Source organism: Mizuhopecten yessoensis, unplaced genomic scaffold, assembly GCF_002113885.1.
Source record: "Mizuhopecten yessoensis strain PY_sf001 unplaced genomic scaffold, ASM211388v2 scaffold6361, whole genome shotgun sequence".
NCBI classification, from domain to species: domain Eukaryota; kingdom Metazoa; phylum Mollusca; class Bivalvia; order Pectinida; family Pectinidae; genus Mizuhopecten; species Mizuhopecten yessoensis.
In genome coordinates, this window is record NW_018406511.1 from 577,963 (window position 1) to 591,725 (window position 13,763).

At 36.9% G+C, this 13,763-nt stretch overlaps 1 protein-coding gene across 1 annotated transcript; it reads right to left on the reverse strand.

Moving 5' to 3' along the window:
- Positions 1-1,760: 1,760 nt before the first annotated feature.
- On the reverse strand, positions 1,761-5,834 carry LOC110451986 (uncharacterized protein K02A2.6-like). The gene has a single exon (XM_021500226.1). The coding sequence runs from the start codon at positions 5,832-5,834 to the stop codon at positions 1,761-1,763; it is 4,074 nt and encodes a 1,357-aa protein (XP_021355901.1).
- Positions 5,835-13,763: the final 7,929 nt, after the last annotated feature.

Sequence of the window (13,763 nt, forward strand, 5' to 3'; positions counted from 1 at the left end):
TGTTCACTGTACCAGTAAAACGTTTCCCAAGACAGCTTAAAAGACTTATACCCCGATAGTTTTTTAAATAAAGGCACGATAGCTACCTCTGCCCATCGTGAAGGAAAATGTCCTTGATCTAAGATTTTGTTAAACATTGATTTAATAACGGGTAACAAAGTATGTTTACACTCAATGCTAAGTTCGTTTATAATGCCATCTGTTCCATGTCCTTTATTTCTTTTCAAGTTTCTGATCGCAGTAAGGATCTCTTCTTCTGTAAATACATTATCGATTTCAGGGTATATAACATCTTCATCTGGGTGTTGTTGGCCATCACTGTCCAAGTTATCTCCATCACTAGAAGACACAAGATTTTTGAAGTAGTTTCGAAAATCGTCAATATTAAAGTTCGAAGTTTTAGCCGACTTGCGTACGCTCAATTATTTGAAGAAAGTCTTGGATTACGTTTTCTCATATTGTCAAACATATCGCCTTCATCTCGCTTATATTCACGCTTTAGGCGTCTTTCCAATGCCTGATATGCCCTCTTTGCATTATGTAAATTCCTGTGTGTTTCATTTTTTTTTTATCATTGTTGAATATTCTAAGGAATGATAGATAAGTTCTGTTTTTTCTTTTACACTCTTCATTGAACCATGGCATTAATGTCATCAATAATGTTACATATACGTTGCTCTGTGTTGTTCGTTTCCTCCTGGGTACTAAACGTGCTGTCGCGTACTAGCGTTTCGAGTTCTACTATTCTTTCATTAACTGCCTTAATAATGTCATCATTGTGTTCCTCTGACCATCTGGTTGACACACATTCTCTCCCGTGTGGCATATGCGTACTGGTGCGCTCACCATTGACAGCATCTAATGATATGCAAATTTCAAAGTGCATGGGGGCGTGGTCCGAGTGTGTATTGAAACTACTCACAATCAAGTCTGAAATAGATTCAAACTTATCACTTGTTGTCAATACGTAGTCGATAACCGACACACCGCGCGATCCATTAAATGTATAATCGCTGTTCATGTGTGGATGATGTCGACGGTTCAGTAAACGGAGTCCAGTTGTTCTGCAGAAGTTCAACATATGATTTCCAAATGTTTTCACCGTACTATCTGGGTTCACACACGGCGGTAGATACGTATCTCCTGTGTAGTTCATGTAGCATCTAACGTGCTTCATATGTTTGGATGACTTGCCCATCCCCGGATTGCACCTGATTCGTTCTTGTACATATTAGACCAGTCAACACATGTGTTCCATTACACTCAACATATTTTATTGACTTCACATTGGAGAGTTCCCATATAAGAGATGGCGAGTATGGACGAGTTATGTCCCTTTACCTGACTGAATATATACAATAGACAGATACCACATTCCGTCTTCTCTTTTTTTTCTTTCTTAAAGAATTAATCATCTCAAATGAAATATTTATAGAAAAATTAACCTTTCTCTTTCTTTAAACTTATCAATTATAATAATATGAAATGTTCTACAGTAATTAATACAGTGCCAATTAATCATAAGTACTTCCAAACTGTTCCTGGCATGAACTGTACTAAATTGTGTTCAATGCTCACTACTCAACTGTTCAAGTGTTCAATGTTCAAGTGTTCAATGTTCAATGTTCAACTGTTCAATGTTCAACTTTAAACTAAAAATCACACCCAGTGTTACTGGTAATTAAACAAACTTTTCTGATCAAAACTTGACTAAATAAACATATAAAGCACTTTGTTCAATATAATTTTGTGATCCAAGTCTATGTCATGACAAAATCGCGAAATTTCACTGGTTGTTTAACTTCTCGCGTTGGCCTATGTTGTCGCATAGGAAAAGTTTGTTGGCGCGATTCGCATGTAGGGGTCTGTACCTTTTCCTCCCTCGACTTCGGATCAATCTTATCCTCATCATCTAGACCACAATCAGTATTCTCAATTTCATTGGATATTTCCAAGTTAGGGACTTCAGAATTTGACACAGTTTTGTATGACACATTTTCATTGGTTCTATCACTGTTTCTAGACACAGTAGATTCTGGCCTAATGAACTTTTTCAGATGTGTTACATTTCTGTATTTCTGGACTCCATCTGATTCTACCAAAACACTATTACCATGTTTCCTAAGTACTTGTAATGGTTTTGGATTGAAGTTTGTCGACATTTTGTCTACATGTTTTTGTTTCATCAATACAAGGTCACCTGGGTTCAAAACAGATTCTGTAGCATTTCTCCTTTCATCCGCGTACAGTTTTCCTTTTTCTTTCCGTTCACGGTCGCGATCTCTGATTTCAACATCTCCGGTACTTGTGTAATCCTGAAGATTTGGTAACTTTGTTCGAATTTCGCGTCCAAACAACAGCTGAGCTGGACTCACTCCTGTGGTTGAATGGGGTGTAGACCTGTACATGATCAAATAGGTTTGTAACTCTGTTTTCCAATCCTTCTGTTCCTGTTGTGCAATTTTGAGTCTCTTCAACAGGGATCGATTTTGTCTTTCAATTTCACCATTGGCTTGAGGCCATAGTGGTGTGGTACGTTTATGAATTATACCATATTCTTGTAAAAATTGCTTGAATTCTTCACTGATAAATTGTGGACCGTTGTCTGTACGGATTGAAGTTGGAATCCCATGAGTGGCAAATGTAGTTTTCAGACTTGCGATGACTTTGTCAGTAGTAGTCGACTTCATCACAGTGACCTCGACCCACCTTGAGTAGTAATCAACTAAGGTAAATAAACTGTCACCACTTGGGAGAGGTCCCAAAAAATCCACAGCCAAATCCTGCCAAGGACCTGAGGGTAGCTCGGTCCTAACCATAGGTTCAGGGTTTGATGGTTTAGCCATCAACTGACATCCATAACATGACTGACAATGTTTTTCAATGTGTATGTCCATTTTAGGCCACCATACCTTTGATCGTATTCGTTGTTTCATGGCAACTATGCCCGGGTGTCCTTCATGACCTACGTTCAGTACACTTTCACGCAGCGACTTGGGAATCACAATCCGCGTCCCACGTAACACAAGTTTTCCTATAGCACACAGTTCAGACCTTACAGGTAGATACTCTTTGTAGGGAATCTCTGACCACTTGCCGTTTACAATACAGTTTCTAACAGCTTCTAGTTCCGGGTCATTATCCGAGGCGCGTTCGATTTCGCGTGTTGTCATAGCAACTGGAGTTGAGTACTCTGCAATTTGCTTGATGTAGGTCTCAGTATCATGATGTGATGGTCCATCAGAAGACTTTGAAATCAATCTAGACAAACAATCTGCGATGTTTTGAGATCCAGGTATATACTTGACAGTATAGGTATAGGACTGTAGCCGCAAAATCCAGCGTTCTACACGAGCACAGGGTTTGGATTTCTGTGAGAAAATGAACTGTAGAGGTTTGTGATCTGTAACAAGTTCAAATTCCTGTCCATATAGGTACATATGGAACCTTTCGCATGCCCAGACCAGTCCTAAGGCCTCCTTCTCGGTTTGTGAATATTTCCGCTCAATGTCTGTCAAACTACGGCTCGCGTAACAAATTACACGTGTGTGATTGTCCTGCTCCTGTACTAGCACTCCTCCTAATCCCACAGGTGACGCGTCAGCGATAACCTGCGTCTTGGCTTTTGGGTCAAAATATCCCAAAACACATGCATTTGACAACATCGCCTTAAGTTTCTTAAAAGACTGTTCCTGAGTTGGACCCCAATTAAATGGTGCATCCTTTCGGGTTAACTGTCGTAAGGGTTCAGATACAGTTGCCAGGTTGGGTAAGAATCTGGAGCTAAAATTGACTAGGCCTAGGAAACTTCTTACTTCTCCAGCATTTGAAGGTTGTCTCGCGTTCACGACCGCTTTGACTTTGTCCTCGTCGAGACTGATTCCATGCTCTGAAAGTACATGTCCCATGAATGTAATCTGTGACATATTAAATTGACATTTGTCCAAATTCAATGTCAAGCCCTTCTCACGTAAGGTTTGTAACAGTTTGTCCAAGTTTTTGTTGTGCTCACCCTGTGTTTCTCCGTGAACAACAATGTCGTCAAATATACTGTTGACACCTGGACACTCTCTCAGAACCTGTTGTATGATTTTGTTGTAGAGCTCAGGGGCACAGCTGATCCCGAACATTAGTCGTTTATACCGATACATGCCTAAGTGAGTTTGGAATGTTGTAATACCACGTGACTCTGGGGCTAGCTCAATCTGGTGATACGCCCAGCGAATATCAAGTTTTGAAAAAACCTTGCTCTGATTCAGGTCCTGTAGTATTTCATCTACAGTTGGTATCGGATACCGTTCACGAATTACAGCTTCATTGGCCCTTCGCATGTCAACACAAAGTCTAATATCCCCGTTTGACTTGGGAATAATAACAACTGGACTTACCCATGCACTGGGTTCCTCGACTTTCTCAATAATGTCTAATGACTCCAGCTCGTGTATTTTGCTCTCAAGTCGGTCACGTAAATGGTAGGGTATACGCCGCAATGGTTGAATAACTGGCGTAACTGTGTCGTCCAGTGCTATAGTCATTTGATAGTCTTTCAATTTCCCAATTCCTGTGAAACATTCAGGGTATTTCTTCATAAGTTCAGCCTTACTGATATCATGTTCAACGGAATTAATGTGCCCAGTACCCACATGTAGAACTCCTAATTCTATAGCAGTCATCTTGCCTAGTAGTGGTTGGCCTGTTCCCTCCAAAACATAAAACATCACCCTAGGTACCATCTTGTTTCCAAGTATGACATCAGCCTCAAAACATCCTGCTAAAGGCAGTGGCTTGGTACTTCCATAAGCAAACAATTTCTTGTCAGTATTGTTACTTACACAGTTTATCTTTGACTTTTTCAGACTTTCCCAGAGTTCTCGGTCTATCATATTAACACCTGCCCCTGAATCAACAGTAAATGATATCGGCACACCTCCAACTATCACACTAACCTGTTCTCCAACTGGTTCTTTAACAACACTAAAAACGTAGTCAGTTAACTCAACCGAATCCTGATCTTGTACATATTTCACCGTACGTTCCTGTGATCGGCCATTCCCTGGATTACCTCCCTTTGTCTTACAACACTTCTGGAAATGTCCCATTTTATGACATTTATTGCATTTCTTATTCCTGGCTGGACATTCCTTATCTTTTGAATAGTGTCCCTGTCTCCCACACCGGAAGCATGCTTGAGATTTGTTACCTTGACTACTTGTATTGAAACGGTCAGCCCCCTGGTAACCTGGTTTGTGTCCTTTCCTTTTCTCATAAACTGCGTGTACAGTTTCTTCCTGCATTACTGCTGCCTGTCTCTCTGCTGCTTCATGCGCTCTACCCATTTCCAGCATTTTTGTGAGGGTCAATGTTCCTCCCTTTTCCAGAAATTTCTTCCGTAGATGTGTCGACTTACACTTGTCGATAACCTGATCACGGATCTGGTCGTCTTTACCATCTCCGAATTCACATGTCATGGCTTTATCGCGTAACCTCGTTATAAATTGTTCAACTGACTCACTAGACTCCTGTTTGAGTTGCCGAAACTGGTGTCTCTCGAATGAAATGTTTCCTTGTGGCGCGAAGTACTCTCCCAGCTTCTGTACAGCCTTGTCGTAATCTGTATCTTCTCCTGTGTCCGCGAGTGTGTCAAATATTTCCTGCACTCTCATCCCGGCACAATGGAGTAACAACGCCCTTTTCTGTGTAAGATCTGTTATACCCTTGCCCACAACAAACAGTTCGAATGCCCTTTTCCACTTTCTCCATCGTTGAGAAATGGCGGACGAATCTCCGTGGCAATCAAAATTTGGAATACCTCCAATTTCCATGTATGTCGCCATTTTAACCAATTAAATGTATACAGTTTTTATCCTCGTCGCCAATTGTAGCATCTAACGTGCTTCATATGTTTGGATGACTTGCCCATCCCCGGATTGAACCTGATTCGTTCTTGTACATATTAGATCCAGTCAACACATGTGTTCCATTACACTCAACATATTTTATTGACTTCACATTGGAGAGTTCCCATATAAGAGATGGCGAGTATGGACGAGTTATGTCCCTTTACCTGACTGAATATATACAATAGACAGATACCACAGTTCACAATATCTGATACCTGTGCTGTCAGGGTTTGATGAATGGAATCCTCATAAACAAAATCTAGTCGGTTTCCCGTCCTGCTGTTGAAGTCTCTAGCTATGATCACTTTGCCTTGTGATGAGAAACATTGCATATCACGCCCCAACTCCTCAAATAAATTAATTTCATATGATTTGTAATAATTTGCCTTATAGGGTGGTATATACACAAAACACATATACACATCTTCAACATCTTGTTGGGTGATCTTTATCCAAACTAAGGAATCCTCGGTTACCTTACACACTTTTACGTATTCACTGAGATTTTCTTTATGCATGAAAATCATCCCACCTCCTTGCTTACACTTTGTTTTCGATCGAACAATGCACTTTGAACAGTAACCTTTTAAATCTGGAGTAAACTCATTATTAATCCAGCACTCACTAAGGCACACAATATCGTAAGTTATTAGATTTCTTTTGTCTTCTTATATCAGCAATTCAGCAAAATTCAGTCAAGACGTCTACCACCATAGATGGAAATTAAAATGGTGGTATTACAAAATATAACGTTCTTGGAATAGATTACTCTGTCAACTTAGATGAAATGATTAACATTAAATATGATAAAGCTATACAAAATTTAGATAAATCATTACTACAATAGTCTAAAAGAACACTTACACCAATAGGTAGAATAACTGTTTTAAAAACATTAATACTTTCAAAAATGATTCGTCTCTTTATGACTATACCGAATCCAGACAGAGCTTTTATTAATACATTGAAATCAACTTTTTTTAAATTTATATGGTAAGGATCAATTGATAAAGTGAAAAGGAACACTCTCACTAAACAATACAACAAAGGAGGTTTAAAAATGATAGATATAGGGAACTTTAATGATAGTTTAAAATCTACTTGGATAATACTTGAAATATGTCCCATACTGTGTCTTTCAAAATTTGGTGAATGTTTCTTTGAAAACATTAATATAACAAATTTATTTTGGAAAGAAGTCCTTAATACATGGATAAAAAAAGTCAAAACTAAATAAAATAAGAACAAAAACTGACCTTCTTACCTCCCCTTTGTGGTACAATTTTAACTTCAAGATAGGGAATCAATACATTTATTTTGAAGACTGCCATAAGAAAAGTGTAAATACAGTAGTTGACATAATGAAAGGAGATGGAACATTTCTAAATTTTGAAGAATTCAAAGACAAGTTTTCTGTAACATCGAATAATTTCTTAAGTTACCAGAGTCTGTGTGCATCCATTAAGGATGTGTTTAAAAATGTAAGGTATATCTGAATAACAATACTATTGTAAGACATTATTTACCTTTTCACACTCAAATTCTACTTAAAAGTAAAAAAAGGCAGTGGAGATAATTTTATTATACACTTACACAGCAAAACCACAAAAACATAGTCAATACATCAGAAATCAAATGGAAAACAAATCCTATTTTCCAATATTTGAACTGGAATACAATTTATTTCCAACCCTTTAAGATCACCAAAGATACAAAACAACAATGGTTCCAGTATAAAATTCAAAATCAAATTCTACCAGTAAATAAATATTTGAAAAAGAATGACATAACAAATAATGACAAGTGTAACCTATGCAAAACTAATAAAGAATATTTAGGACATATGTTTTTGGAATGTAATGAAGCTCAGGTCATTTGGACCGAACTAAAAGAATGGATAAAACAAAAAAAATGTCACATCACAACCTCTCAACTTCCTTATTTTACTTACAAAATATTTTATTTTTTGTGCATCAAAAAAGACGAGACAGAGTTAACTTCAACTTGTTAAAAGAATTTATTGCACAAAGATATACAATCGAAAAATTTGTTCACATAAATACATGTAAATAATTTGTTTTTCAAATATGGGAAGAGTGGGAAAATGTATTTACATAAAAAAAATACATTAATAAATTACAACCTATCCATATGACATAAAGATGCAACTACTTTAAAATAAGATTTCTTACTTTCTTAGGTAGTAAAGCTTCCCTACATTTGTATAGGAGATTGTTTATAGGTTATAGGCTATATATATCCATATATGTTTATGCATGAAATACAATTGAAAACATATATAAAGAGTGAAGGAGTCTTACAATAAAAACACCTACTTATAATACACAATTTTATTTTAAAGGGATTTACTTGTATACTATGTATACATGTTTATACACATTTCATATCCAGATATTAAAAAAAATAGCTGAATTATATACAATATATATCTATACAATTTTATACTTAGTTCAATTAAAGTTCACTTAAATAGCAATGAAGATAGAAATTATTATTTAATCAGAATACATATATGGATATATATATTGCCTTGTTATAGTTTATGTCTTTGTGGTGTGATGTAAATGTATACAGTAGATGACGTTTAGTTATAAGTAATGTTTGGTTAAAAAAATAAAAAATCTGAGATACTGAACTCCAGAACTCATCCCAAGCAAGGGAAAAAAATCAAAGATGTGACTCCTGTGAGAGGATATGTTTACATGATATATTAATACTCATATGATATTTTTTACATGATGTATCTGTGAGAGAGAAAAAAACACACACACATACAACACACATAAAACACTCAAACAACAAACATACAAAACAACAAACAACATACAACACAGAGACAATACTCAAACAACAAACATACAACACAACAACAACACGCAAATACCACGCATACAACATACAGACAACACTCAAACAACAAACATACAACACAACAAACAACACACAAATACCACACAGACAACACACAGACAACACTCAAACAACAAACATACAACACAACAACAGACAAACAAATACCACAAAGACAACACACAGACAACACCCAAACAACAACCATACAACACAACAAACAACATACAAATACCACACAGACAACACACAGACAACACCCAAACAACAACCATACAACACACCAAACAACATACAAATACCACACAGTCAACACACAGACAACACTCAAACAACAAACATACAACACAGCAAACAACATACAAATACTATACAGACAACACACAGACAACACTCAAACAACAAACAGACAACACAACAAACAACATACAAATACCACACAGCCACCACACAGACAACACCCAAACAACAACCATACAACAAAACAAACAACATACAAATACCACACAGACAACACACAGACAACACTCAAACAACAACCATACAACACAACAAACAACATACAAATACCACACAGACACCACACAGACAACACCCAAACAACAACCATACAACACAACAAACAACATACAAATACTATACAGACAACACACAGACAACACGCAAACAACAAACATACAACACACCAAACAACATACAAATACCACCCAGACAACACACAGACAACACGCAAACAACAAACATACAACACACCAAACAACATACAAATACCACACAGCCACCACACAGACAACACCCAAACAACACCCATACAACACAACAAACAACGTACAAATACCACACAAACAACACACAGACAACACTCAAACAACCAACATACAACACAGCAAACAACATACAAATACTATACAAACAACCCACAGACAACACTCAAACAACCAACATACAACACAGCAAACAACATACAAATACTATACAGACAACACACAGACAACACTCAAACAACAAACATACAACACAATTATCAACACTATTTCTGATAGTTTTATCATGAATTCCTAATCCTTATCATATTAGACATTCCTCTCCTTTTTGATATCATCGCATTAATTTTCGTTCGTAAGTATGTCTATCGTACACTGTATAATGTTGGTCAGAGCATATATCAGGTAAATAATTACCATTCGGTGTTCTGTGGCCTCCTTATATGATCGATAGTTTAATAATTGATGCCATTTATCATAAATAAGGGTTATTAAGGACCTCTCTTATAACTGATGGGTTTTTTTGTATGACCATTCTCTATATTCAAAACACATACTAACCAAATACTGAATTTAAATACACAACCACATACCAGTCTCAAATATCAATTGAATGGCGCCACGTTTAATAATACGGTGTTTTTACCGATGAATTTTCTTGTATATCCAACGTCAATTTAATAATAATAAAATAATAATACATCATTAGTGTTTTAAACGGATATATCTAAAATGTATTCACGTGAACGTATTTTATTTTAAATATCGATTCTGTAAATCATCTGATTTTTTAAAATAGCCATTTGTGTTTGTGTATATGTTGTTTTAAAGTTGTTTTGTCCCGTTCACCTCTTGTTGAACGTTAATGATGTTACACACTTCAATATACAGAGGGGGACGGGGGGGGGGGGGGGGGGGGGGGGAGCAGTGCATGTGCACTCGCCTTTCACCAGGTCTTCCAGTATTCGATTTCACGAAACAGTTACATGTAGTTTCCAATTTTGTTTTAAGAAAGCAGAACGGGGTTTTACGAAATACTATTTGATGAAAAAAGATTATTTGGTTTCAGATTGAATTATTATATACATATACGTTGTACAAGGTTACATACATCTGCATGTGGTACCTTACAATGGTAAACTAATATTGACCCATGAGATCCAAAGTAGAGAACTAGGGCATAGAAAGTTTTATCTATAAAAAGCAATTAGCTCGTCCCATTTTGGTTGTTATTATACAATGTATAAACGAGCAATTAACAGAAAACTTACAATAATTTATTATATCAAGAGCTAAATCATGCTTCAATAGACTTAAAAACAGGTGTTCTTTTTATCTATTAAGCCAAAATTTTAACGTTTCATATCAAACATCAGGTCCAAATGTATGTTATATATATTCAATGATATAACAAATGTTCATATGTAGTGGCAATACAATTGTTGTGTGTACCTGAGTAAACTCCAAAATACAATCTGGAATGATTTTCAATTATTTTCGTTCTTCATTTAGTAATGTAATTATTTAAGGCCAAAATTAAGCTGTTATCCATTATTTGCTCACCTTGTTCAAACGATCAAATGACTTATGCCGTGGTGCGTCGTTCTTCCGTCCTCAAATTTTCCTTTAAACGACTTCTTCTGGACAACCGAACGGTCTAGTGTGATGATTGTCCAACAGCATGCTGGTATAAACGGCAGTCAAGCTTGTTCAAATCAAATACAATACTTTAGTTGCTGAAATGCTGGTAGCAGTTGCAGAAAAGTTGGTTGCTGAGATAGAAATACAAACTCTACGATACCATGGTGTGGTATAACCATAAGTTATGGTAAATAAGTGTTGGTTTCACATGCTGCAGTGGCTGGTGAGATGGCTTGGGAACCAACAACAGTAAGGCAATGGAAGAGTGTGGTTTCCCATTGGTATAGGCTTAGTAATATGGTTAATTCACGTATCAATTATCGCGTCTTCCAGTGGTGTCGGAGAATCGCGAACCGGAGTTGTAGAAACTGGGATTTTACATTTTAAACAAATTGGAGGAACTTGACATCATCAACGTTTATGATGCGATGAGCTATTCTAAAATCGAAGAATGTAATATGGTCCAGGAAGCTATGAGGAACATTTATAAAGAAAACTGCTTACTACTTTTACGGAACCCAATGGGTCAACGCAGAAAGGGTGGAAATAAGCTTCGAGCCAACAGTAAATTCAAACTATCTTATATGTGTGAGCTATATGTGAAGTCGCCTCTTACTAGAGGCCAACGTAGCGCACTCCACGTAGCGAAGCTCCACTGCGCCTCGAAACCGGAAAATATGAAAACCTACCCGTGATGGACAGAACATGTAGATTTTGTGTGGACAGGTAGAGGATGAGGAGCACACACCTACTAGATGTCCGGTTTTTGATGATATACGTGACATTTTATATGATAGAGCTATAGCAATTGATAGTGATTTTATGAATTTTAGTTATGAGGAGAAGCTACACTTTGCTTTATCAAATGAGAACTGTACAATTAACTATAGTTACAACGCTCTGGCAGCTAATCTGTCTTTGCGTATTGCAGAGTTATCTTCTCTTGAGAACAGGTATTGATTGTTACGTCACTTGTTTAAGAGCGTAACGTCATCAATTTTTGAGAAAACGGCGTAATTTTCTCACACAAACCAATGACGTAACAATCAATACCTGCTCCCAAGAGAAGATAACTCTGCAATACGCAAAGACGGAATTCTTAAACGTCGTAATAATTTTATATATCATTGAGTATTGTACATTGAGGTTTGAAATTCCAATATAATTGTATGGCATAAGTGAAGTGCTTTTACATGCAATAACATTATTTTTAGTCTCTCGTAACTCATTTAGAGTGGCTTTCGTCATATGTTTTATGTATATAGGGATTGAATGGATTCTTTTTCATGCACATTACGGCAATGAATAGCAGTAGCTGAATATACATATCCTGTGCAGCGCGTTAGCCAAAATACCTGCAGATATAAATAATGATAAGTTGTGGATAAAGTGCCCTGTGTCATAACAAAGTTCTCTGAGTTCAATGTGAAAGTTGAAGTCATGGGGGTTACCCAGCCGGACGGTTGGTTGTTAAAAAAGTTTTTGACCACGCGGAACTGATTGCGAGTCGGAAGTCAGGTTGATATGAAGTGGTCATTGAGAATCGTTGTATTCATAGTGTATTCATAGTCTAATGGCAGTTGTTTTCAGTTGGTAGATTCATGTACAGAACAAATATCCAGAATCTGAATATATTTATTGTATCATTGTATATATGCATGCGGAAGGGGAGACTCTTATAAACTCTCTGTATCTGTACAAATGTTGAATATGTTTTAACATATGTACGCCGACGATATGGTAATTGTTTCAGATCCGCCAGAGGGCCTACAATCAATGTTAAATTCTTTAGAATCTTGTACTGAGAAATGGAGTCTTGCTGTCAATATTGACAAAACAAAATGGGAGCTGAACGTAAGTCAAACACACGACAACGGGTACTGAACGTATGTCAAACACGACAACGGGAACTGAACGTAAGTCAAAAACACGGCAACGGGTACTAAGTTAAGTCAAAAACACGACAACGGGAACAGAACGTAAGTCAAAAACACGACAACGAGTACTAAGATAAGTCAGAAACACGACAACGGGAACTGAATGTAAATAAAAAAACACGACAACGGGTACTGAAGTAAGTCAAAAACTCCAGAACGGGTACAGAACGTATGTCAAAAACATAATAACGGGAGTTGAATATAAGTCAAAAACACGAAAACGGTAAATGAAGGTAAATCAAAACACACGACAACGGGTACTAAGGTTAGTCAAATACACGACAACGGGAACTGAATGTAAATCAAACACACGACAACGGGTACTGAACGTTAATCAAACACACGACAACGGGTACTGAACGTAAATCAAACACACGACAACGGGTGCTGAAGGTAAGTAAAAAAACATGATAACGTTGCTTAAGGTTAGTCAAAAACGAGACAACGTACACTGAAGGTAAGTCAAAAACGCGACAACGGGTACTGAACGTAAGTCAAACACACGACAACGGGTGCTGAAGGTAAGTCAAAAACATCATAACGGGTACTAAACGTAAGTCAAACACACGACAACGGGTGCTGAAGGTAAGTAAAAAAACATGATAACGGTGCTTAAGGTTAGTCAAAAACGAGACAACGTACACTGAAGG

Excerpts from the sequence above, each read along its gene's own strand:
- LOC110451986 (XM_021500226.1), bottom strand. The coding sequence starts at position 5,834 with ATGGCGACATACATGGAAATTGGAGGTATTCCAAATTTTGATTGCCAC.